This window comes from Achroia grisella, unplaced genomic scaffold, assembly GCF_030625045.1.
Source record: "Achroia grisella isolate CSIRO2021 unplaced genomic scaffold, CSIRO_AGI_Agris_v1 utg1920, whole genome shotgun sequence".
NCBI classification, from domain to species: domain Eukaryota; kingdom Metazoa; phylum Arthropoda; class Insecta; order Lepidoptera; family Pyralidae; genus Achroia; species Achroia grisella.
In genome coordinates, this window is record NW_026712695.1 from 2,242,328 (window position 1) to 2,253,611 (window position 11,284).

The window sequence follows — 11,284 nt, forward strand, 5'->3', positions numbered from 1 at the left end:
TAGCACTAATTTACCCCTAATTTAGTGATATCTGCATTGATATAAATGGAGACTGCCAATTATAGGAACCCTTATAACTACTACATAAAAAATACTGTATCGTATATAGTCCGTTTTTTTTATTTCGGAGACTAAATATAAGATAGGTGTAAATGTATTTTTTTTTATATAATGTAGATGTAGCAGTAGCTGTGCCTGCGATACCGATTTGTTAAATCGTATTTTTTTTATTTAGACGATAACTTTTATACGAAAGTTCCACATAATTTCAAAATTTATGTATGTACTAGTGTTTCTATTACAGACTGTTTATTAATTTTGAAAGAGTTTTATAAAATATGACGTTTTATGAAATATGAGGGCCATACGAAAGTCATATCTTTTATAAAAAAACAAGCTTGTTTTAGTGAAATATTTTTCAATTAAACAAAAATCAATTTTGATGCAACAACCCTATATATATTAATAGTACCCATACTAATTTTGGGTTAAATGTGATTTAACTAAACACCAACACATTATTTCTGAAAAAAACTTAAGAATCGGTAATTAATAGTAATTTCTGATAATTCCACATTCCAAAAACCTGGCAACATACATAGGTAATGGTTTCTGAGATGAAAAACAGTATATAAAGTATAAATAATAATATGCAAGTACCTGCCTAACGGTTAAGTCAATTATTGAATCTCTATTATCTTCAATTAGTGTATATCTATAAAGTAATACGTTAGTCATCCCAAAAATTTTTTTGATTAATTTCTCTAACGTTAATTTCTCTAAGTTCATAATCATTTTTACTTTTATCTGTTGGACACTATATTTCATACCATTCTTCTGTACATTGGTTTAGAGAATAATGCTTTATATTCGATTCAATTCTTTCTCCTAATAACTACAATGACCTACATATATCTATGTACTCTACGTATATTAATGTGAAAGGAAAACCGTTATTAATCCGTCTACCTTTGAAAATATTTTATGATACAGCCTTTAAAAGCTGTATGTACAATTATTCATTCAAATTATATTTAATATAATATTTTGATTTATTCATACCGCTACCAATGTACTTATTTCTGTGCCACCAATGTACTTATTTCTATGCCAATGCCCCAGTTGAAAGTGATAATACTAATGAGTATTATATGAATCATGCCAATGTTCTAAATATTGTACAATTAATTTACTTCCTTAGGAAATTTTGACAAGAAGTTAGCAAGAACTAAACTATAAAGAGTAATGGAATATACCTACTCGATATAAGGAAAGTGGTCAGGCTGTATATTGTCAAAGTAATTTGGGGTAATATTCACGAACAGACGTTTTGAATGAGAATTTGGTTTTATATCTTCTGAGATGAACAGAAAGTGCATTCCATCTATTTATTATATATACATATGTATATATAAAGTATTTAAGTACACCATTTTATAGCCTTCCTATACTGGGGCAAATGTACCTACTGGTAAGGTACATACATATGTAATTGAAAACGCACTCGGTTTGAACGGATACGGGTTCAAATCCCGTCGAAAGACTAAAAATAAAATATTGTATTTACAGAACAGACATTTGAACCCGTTTGAGTAATTGTAGTCTATTTTATACTTCTGGATTTACCACGTTTGATAGCCGTTCACTAAATTTCCTTCCTTCCTCTATAGAAACGTCATTTATGAATGAACAATATAATTATTATATACATATTCTTTACACAAAAATAAAAAAGGCGATGCAATAGCATTGTCTTTTTGTTTTTCTGTTATAATATAAATTAGACACCAAACCTCAAATACCCAAATGCTTACAAAACAGAATTTGAACTTTAGTTACTGTGTTTGTATAGAAGATTATAAGTACTTGATGTATTTATACCTAATTTTAACTTTGATCATACCACACATCGAGATATACGGGTATAGAATTTTTACGCTTTATATTAACTATAATTATTTTGCAAGATAATATTTATAACGCCCCCGTTACTTTTGGTAAAACAACCCAGTTAGGTGCGGTGACTGTAAAGTTATAAGCAATCGTGAAAATAGTTAAAGGTTCAATACACTCAAATATTCTCTACTAATTTACCTGACTTTTGACCTCCATGGTGTACGGCCGGTGTAAAACTTATGCATTCGTTCTTAGTAATATCACAGATAAGTTGTACCTACATGTATTACTCCCACATTAAAGAAATGTTCATTTACGGCGTTGTGCGTGTGAGCAGCAGCATTAGAGTAACGCGAAAAGTAATCAGGTGAAACAATAAGTAGTTCCTATGTAGGTATTATTTACACTTAAACAATACCTACTAAATACTTAGAAAATAGGTTAAGCAATGACTAACGTGACCATACGTCACACTTTCAGGCTGCCTGTCTTGCTGTCCTCAGCCCGACTAAATATGGTCCACATTTGTAAAGAGACTTCGAGAAGTGTATAAGGTAAAAAGCAGACTAAAAAAACTAAAACAAGAGCGGTTCTCTAAAAAAACACAAGAAACATTAATATATTGTTATTGTGCTCTTGTTTTCTCTTTAGGCGTCCCACTTAGACAAGAAAAGAAATGGTCGCGGTAGACATGACAGTACTTATTGTTTTTTAGGTGCCGAATAGTAAAATATACTCTCTTCATTTCTATTTGCCTAAAGGTTGATTGCCGCTCTATTACTTACCTATAAAATTCCAAATAAACTTTCTAAATAATTATAAATGTATACCATATTCAGTATTTGCCACTGACGAGCGTACAATGATTTCTTATTGTATTACCTACGCCAATATGAAGATGCCTACTCTTTAAATTGTTTTACATAGGAAACTTCCTCACGATTTTACTATTTACTTTTTACCTAGCCCGATTTTTATTTTTAGCTTTTATTAACGTGGATATTTATTACAGGAACAGTATAGGACACGTACAGATCAGTATAAGAAATAAATACCTATACATATAGGTAGTGATGTGACTATATCATCTAAGTTTATGGCAATTCCATCGAAGGGGGTTCTCCCTGTATCTGAAATCACCTTGTAATTTTTAGTAAACTATGTAATTAATTAATGTTAAATTCTTCCTTTACTTACGGCACATCAAATCAAGGGTTCACTTCGGACTGAAAAGCCGTCTGAACTACTTGTAAGGCAAGGTTGTTATACATACATAACATACGATTAATTTCCTTGTTTTTATTTAGAAACATCTGGTACGTGGTATTAAAGCATCTACTCAATATCAACGAAATACCTACCTACGTAATGTTATACTACACACTTTGATCTTAGCCAAAAGGCCGAGAACCGATAGTTTTAATAAAGTGTCAATTCACTACGGTAACAAACACATTAAGAATATTTATCATTTTTAAAGTAAAAGTAAGGTTTCTGTTTATATTCTAGCACAGCAATATAAACATATAAAAACCATTAAGAAAATATATAGGTAATCTTAATAATGTGACACATACAATAACATCTATGGGTAGGCTGGTATATCAATTATTCAATACCTATCCCTTATATACGGTGATATTGGGTACTTCTATGAATTTCTATTTATTATATATACAACAATATAATCTAAATAAAAATGTAAGTAGCTAAGTACTCGCTTAGTCAGCTTTCTGCCTACTGTGGTTATACTATATGTAATTTCGAATGAACAGCTTATATAAATATCACTATTACTATAGAGTCAACACAGTTACACTCTTCGATCCCACCAGTTCGTTGGATCGTTGTCCGCAGTCTCTAATTAGTGACCAATCGACCAGTCAACATTTGAAACAATGGCAATACGTGCAGTCTTTCTTTTGGCATTGTTCAGCTGTACACAATGCAAAAGTAAGTTTATTAAATTTTTCACTTTTTGCTCAGTCTAGTAATTATACAATTCATTATTTAGTATAAAGAATGAATAAAAAAATTCCAACATCATGTGCCTGGTGAACACCACATGATTAGTTATGTTTAAAAATTAAAATATGTATTTTTAAAAATTTGGTTTCTCAATTAACTTATAGGGGGAGATTAACAAGAAAATTTACTTTAGTTTTAGATTTAACATGTAAGCAAATACGGGAAATTGTCGACGGACACAATTTGCGCAGATGGGCACTGGCGAAGGGCGAAGTGTCAGGCCAACCTGCTGCTTCTAGTATGAATTATATGGTACGTAAAAACCTTACCTTACCCTTCTATACATATTGACGTCCTAAACTTTTTCATCTGATTTAATTAATATTCATATTCTCTTCCCCGCATGTAGCGGGGTAGAAATAAGAAAAGTGGTTATTCATGTAGGACATTGCACATTTAAGGAGTTCATCAGTATATTTCAAAACTCATTGTAACTTTATTACGCACAGTTATCGACTTAGTTGCTGATGTTTTTATAGCGAAACTATAACAATAATATGCCCTTACGACTGTAATACCAGAAGAATCAGTCAGAAGCATTATCGACTGTTATCGTGATGAACTCAACACTTGGCATGTCCACATTTCGCTGAGAATATTTGAAAGTAACTTCCAAATTAAGTTGTTTTAATATCGATGTTTCCATCACCAGAGAATTAGAACTATAAATATTAACGTAAAGTGATTGGCTCCCCGTAGTGTAACGAAAAATTTGAATTATTTACAGTTCGTTAACATTACATTAAATGGAAAAACGTTTCCAATTAGCAAAGTTTAAAAAAAATTATTACTATTTGTCTTACTACCCATACTTTTACCCATTTTTACGCATTTTATTATTATATACATCGAAAATGTGTCCGTACGTTTGCTTGTTACCTTTACACAGCTAAATAGCGGAACAGATCTTAATGACATTCTATATGAAGATTTCGTCATGAAGTTGAACATAGCCTATATTTTAAGTCTAAATTGTTTTTACGGTCTTGGTGGTGTAGCGGTTTAGCACACTGTCTTACTGCACATGACCGCAGGTTCAATTTCGCGCATGGTACAAACGTTTGTATTCATGAGTATTGTTTGTATTGGCGTTTTTTATGTATATTATATATGTATTTAAAAAAATATATGTTTAAGTATTTTACCAGTTGTCTGGTACACTTAACACAAGTATTATTTAGTTTGGAACTAGATGGCACTTTGTGAATCGTCCAGGGATATATTAAAAATAAATGTATCGATGTCTACCGATCACGGATATCGATAACTGGTAAAATATTAATGGTACATGGCCAATTATTTCATTACACTTGTTATTTAAATAAGTTGGTATACAAGTATACTATATATACTTATATCTAGGTGTGATTGGCTTCCACTAGGTTTGGGATGACGAGCTAGCAGCGAAAGCGTCTAAATGGGCGTCACGTAATGAATTTAAACATAATCCAGACAGCACAATCGGTAAGTATATTTATTTATTACAATTTTAATAACTAAATCATTTATCATTAGTCGTAAAAAGTGTATCATGTCGAAAGTCAGCCGTATGCATGAGGTTGAACTTTCTCCAAGAAGAAATATGTATTTGATAATACTATTTAAAACCTTCGTGAAACCTGCACATATCTACGTGATTATATTATGACAAAAATCATATTAATTGCTTATTATTGCTTGGAAAAAGTGAATGAATGAATAATCTTTATTGTTCACATCACAGATAAAAAAAAAACAGTTCCATACAATAAAATAACAATGGACGGCCTTTTAGTTCTAAAGGGCTTCACTATTTTACTTGGATTTTGACTTCCTATGTATTTTACAACTAATCCTGTACGAGTATAATAAACAAGTCATATGTGTACATATGACATAATGCGCCGACTGAATAATAGGATAAAGGGAAGGCAATGATGATGATGTATATATGAAATATATTTTCATAGAAGGATTTATACATGCAATTAGTTAATTTAATATTTATTATTATATATTATAGATACAGAACATACCCCTTACTTACTTATTTAGATATAAGAAATAGATTGATGAAATATTTTATACCTATTTGTTTTTTAAAACTGTTTTAGTGTAATTAGGGCATTGTTTCTAACATTTGTTCGTTTAAAATAATAGAAGTCGATGTATGAGTATATAGGTAGGTTCATCTAATAACTATTATCACAGGTGGGGTAGTCATTGTCAATTAACAAAGACATGGTGAAAGCAAGGTGAGAGTGAGTGAGTAATATGAATTGACACACAAAGTTCTTTGTTATTGGATTGGATAATCCAGTAAATATATAAATATAGGTAGCTTTTGGCAAGACATGGCCGCGGGTAAAAACTAGTTTTATTATAAAGTATAAACTTTTACTGGTTATAGAACTTGATGATTAAGCGTGGCGGAATGCCTATATAAAATGCAGGTTGCATATAAAATTACTCATAGCATACAGTAAATTCTTCACCTGTCGTTAATATTTTTAGGGTTCCGTAAATAAATGTGTGTATTCACATTTGTTTCTAAATATTGATATAATAATAGGCCGTGATTGTTATTTCTAGTGTATCGTAGTGTAAATACTGCTGTTTCAGGAAAACGTTTGGCTGGTGTAGATTTGATACAATTTTTGAAAATTTGATTATTTAATTTTTTTTTCTCCCTTAAATGTAAATATATTTTTATTGCTTAGTAAATTCCTGAGTTTCATTGAGGAAAATTTGAATAGTCCTCAAATAAATTATTTTTTTTCTTAGCTATCTATTCACAATAATAAATAATATATCCATACATTTTATTAATGATTTAACTAATATTATTTATAATTATTGTATTTACGCGTTGAAAATATTCATATATATATATTTATACATATATTTTTTTAAAAGGCTACAACCACTAGTTTAGTACAAAAATACACGTATCGATGTTGTTAAAAGAAACTCCTTACAACATTCATTTTATGCGTCTGTATTACTATGACAAATTTGCGCGCTATCTATTTTCTTGTTGCACACCACTGCAACAAGAAAATAGTTATAGACACCAGTTCATTGTATATACGAGCTAATAAAATGTATAAGTACATAGTAGCTAGGTTTATTTGTTTGATATTTTAAAATAACCGCAAGAACCCACAGGGGCTGAAATACTCACTATATAGTGATTATATTTTTTACACTTTACGGCATAACTGTAATAAAAATAGATAGGTAGATACAAACAGATAAATATGTAACAATAGATAAGTAGGTATGTATATGTGAATGCGGAAAACATTTTAATAAATAAAATTATTGTAGTAATGGTGATGATGGTAATTTTAGGATTAAATTAATAAATATATTAAATGGTAAAAAACAAAATAGCAATCATTCCATATCTAAATATTTAAATCCAATTCTTTTGTTTTAATGAATGACAAATGGAATAGTACCTGCTCTAATGGTATGTATGCGCTGGCGGAGTGATGCCCTACCAGCGTATACCGATTGGCGTGCCTCATAAGCTGCCGCCTCACCTGACGTTATGGAATAACCGTCGCTTATATAAATCAACAGCTCTACGGACATCACATTTACATGTGACACCTGTGATAACACTCATGCGTTGTCTTGTCTCTTATCCTATAATATCTCTATTGTAACCTACAGCTGAAACACAGCTTATCTACAAAGCTAGCACCTCAGTTCAGGTACCCACACAGAAAATTTTCCAGTCTACCTCTGTTAAAAAATATCTATATTACCAAATAAAAATTATAATGTCAATTTATTGCAGGTACTGGCAGATTTGAGACTGGCGAGAACATATATATGTTTTCTACAACAGGTCGCAATCTGAAGTTGAATATAACGGACTTCCTGGACTCTTGGTTCAATGAATACAAATATTACACCTATGGATCTCTGTCCGATGCCGATTTCGAAACGCCTGATGAAAAACAAATAGGGCATTATACACAGGTTCGTTTACAATTCTAATTAGTTGATGTTGTAAACAAGATATAAAATTTCATATAATAATGGCTCTAAGTGATTATTAACCCTGACAAAAAAGAAGGGTGTTATAATTTACTTGTCAATCTGTAGTCAAAGATTCCAAACGGAGGAACCAGTTAAAATATTTTTGTTTGTTCGAGAACTGGCATGAAGACATTATAAACTGATTTTCTAGTTGGTGAAGGGATTTCATAAATTTTTGGTAGATGGAAACTAAAGAAATTATTGCATTATATAGAAATATTAATGAACGTTCCATTATTAACTGCTATCTTATAATAAGAAATGTTTTCGGTAATGTACTTACAGATGGCTTGGTCCAATTCCACTCACGTCGGGTGCGGGGTGTCACAGTTCGCCGGCGGTAAATGGAATAGTCAACTCATTGTTTGCAATTATGGACCAGCGTAAGTTGAAAGCAATACCATCTTTAATATTATTGTCACCTATTCTTTTAAGAATAGAATATATATTAATAATTATATCTTCATGACTATTATCTCAGAGCCAACAACATATGTGTAGACCTGGTACTTGTGGTGAACGCAACTCTTGCCATGCCCACATTCGCTGAGTATACTTGAAATCAAAGGTGGTTGGGGGCGAGCAGATTAGTTTGGCTTGTTATTGGTGTTTCAATCACTCGTAAATGTTAATTGTCATAAAGAGTTTTTTTTGTGTCAACCACGTTCGAACTCACGAAATGCTATGACGCTCACAATAGAAACAGAAAAAATATTTTCTTGTACGTTTTTACACTACATAGGTACTTTAGTAATCATAAGAAAAATTATACAAAATACTAAAATAATAAAACAGATACCATTACGGTACACGTCATGACTTGTACCAAAGTTTAGTTTAGTTCCTTGTAAAGTACATTCATGAATGTTGTTTCTGATTAAATTATTGCCATTCGCGCGTGCGAATGCTATTTGAGATTTACACTGTTTCCATTACATCTAGGTAGCTGCATAGAGATTACAAAAAAACATTTTTGGTTAGTGTATAATCCATATCCATGATACCATGGTTTTAAGTCCTATTTCATGGTCTTTCGTGCACAAAATTCACTCTATCGCTTTCTAAAACTTACTAATAGCGTTGAAGGTCTAGTGAACTTGTGAACGATACGGTTTTATCCATTTTTTGCCTATTTTACTGAAACTAAAAAATCTTCATTGTTTTATTTGAAATATATTTTTATTTTCAGGGGCAATGTAATTGGAGCATCGCCTTATAAGAGTGGGACACCTAGTAAATCACTTATATGCGCCATTGGTAACTGCAAATCTCCATACGGTGATAAGTGTTAAACAAACCAAAGATATTATATTTGTGTCAGAATATGCGAGGTACTTGGGATGCTGCAGTCAACGGCAGTGACAACAAAAAGACTTAAATAAAAGTATAATATAGTAATAGAACAGTCTTTTATATATAAGAAAAAACAAAATTTATATATACATATAAATTTTACTGCGCTAGCCAGCGGACGAAATCCAGAGTCCTGAACAGATTATTTTATTGTTAGTTTAGCCACAAGCGTACATTTCATAGTACGTATGTTATCAACGTCTGAAATAGCCGTCTTTTCAAAAATAGATCCCCTGATATCAAAGATTTATTTATGTTTTGTACGTAGGGCCACTCATACATGGATATGTATGAGTCGCCCTACATTTTACGTAACATGTACCTACGTAATTTTATTATATTGTAAATATTTACAAAGTAATTAAAAATAAGTATTTTATAGACTTAAAGTTTATTTATTTCATAATGTCAGTCATAATGTATCACCACATTTTAGTTCATGTTGTACCATATTAGGTAGAATCTACTGGTGAAACCTGCACGGTCACGAAGGACCTGAGTTCATGCTCATCATGACATCCTCTACTGTTGCCCCGTCAGCGTATAGGTATATTTAGCGTAGACGGGTGTATTAAAATCCATAAAAATAATTATGCCCTCATTACTAACAATCTTCTATTCCTACCAATGAGAGTGGCCTACTTGTTTATTAATTTACAGACACCATAGTTAGCAATAATTTAAGTAGGTACTTTGAAATCGCCTACTTTTGTAAGTAAATGCTTCTAATGTTACGTTTACGAGTATATCTTCTATTGATATGGCAACCTATATGTTATAAACAAGAACCCTGTAAACGTACACTAGGAATAATTTATTCTGACAAAATAAATTTTGAATACTCTCAAACGTTTATGAATTAATATAATACTTTGATAGGTATATCTTGTTCTGATTACATTGTCAACTATGCTATATCAGACATTGAGGACAGAGGCGATTTGGGAAAAATGGACTGAACAGACATAGGAAATATAATTAAATAAAATTCACACATAATACCTACTGGAAGAATTAGAACATATCTTTACCGACAGTTAGTATTGACATTGAAACTAGTGTTTATGTTTTTTGAGAACTCATTACTATTTGTAATAGTAAATGAGTTCTCAAAAAAACATTAAAACGTTTAAAATTATAATTCAAATACTAGAAACATGTTAGAGAAAATAGTATGGTATTGTAATCACAAATAGAATTAATGATTCAACAATGGGAATCGTCCTTGTTTGAAATAATACGTTGTAAAATTTTAATATAAATTTAATTTTATTAAAAAATATTGATTTTATTATGAATCGAGTAATACACATAAAATTTCAAAAGTCTATGTCAAGCTGAACCGGGTAAAAGGGTAAGTTATAATAGTTATCAGAAAAAAAGCTATGTTGTGTATTTAAAAAGTTATAGACAATTTTTTCACTCCTGTTACTACGATAATATTATATATACTTTCAAGTGTAAGTTATTATTAATGATATGTACTTTTAAACTTGTTTTCGTTTTGTAATCCCAAAAGAAGAGGTACTTCTTTGAACGCTGGATTAAAATTTTAAATCTGCTCTAGTTTGGGTATAAATGTCAGGTTTGCCTAACCAAATACTAAGCCCAGTTTTAACTGATCAGATAAAAAGAAATGTACTGAGCTGGTTTGGCAAGTTCAGTAAACTTATAAAATAAAAAAATATTACAACTACTATGAAATTTAAAGTAAAATATTCTCAGATATTTAAAATATATAATATGTTTATGAATTTCTTCTATTGAATTTGATTCACGTATTCAGGTAAATCTCCGCCAGCTCAGCGGAGATTCTGTTCTTTTATATTATCATTTTCAGCAATAGATAGAGAGATTAAAGTAAAAGGTATAATATATGCATGTTTTAGTGTAGATAAAACAAAAGGAATCCAAAGAATTGTAATGCATCCGTGCAAAGCCGGGATGGGTTGCTAGTTGTGCATAATATAAATTT

General features: G+C 30.8%; 1 protein-coding gene across 1 annotated transcript; it reads left to right on the forward strand.

Annotated features, from left to right (window-relative positions):
* Positions 1-3,710: 3,710 nt before the first annotated feature.
* LOC131841786 (venom allergen 5.02-like) lies at positions 3,711-9,534 on the forward strand. Its single transcript, XM_059190111.1, has 6 exons — positions 3,711-3,849; positions 4,064-4,176; positions 5,307-5,388; positions 7,712-7,896; positions 8,242-8,339; positions 9,146-9,534. The coding sequence occupies exons 1-6, from the start codon at positions 3,795-3,797 to the stop codon at positions 9,246-9,248; spliced, it is 636 nt and encodes a 211-aa protein (XP_059046094.1). The 5' UTR covers positions 3,711-3,794; the 3' UTR covers positions 9,249-9,534.
* Positions 9,535-11,284: the final 1,750 nt, after the last annotated feature.

Bases quoted from the DNA above. Each gene is read 5' to 3' on its own strand.
- LOC131841786 (XM_059190111.1), top strand. From the start codon at position 3,795: ATGGCAATACGTGCAGTCTTTCTTTTGGCATTGTTCAGCTGTACACAA. The intron at 5,389-7,711 runs GTAAGTATATTT...AATTTATTGCAG, and splicing joins TAATCCAGACAGCACAATCG to GTACTGGCAGATTTGAGACT. The intron at 7,897-8,241 runs GTTCGTTTACAA...ATGTACTTACAG, and splicing joins AAATAGGGCATTATACACAG to ATGGCTTGGTCCAATTCCAC.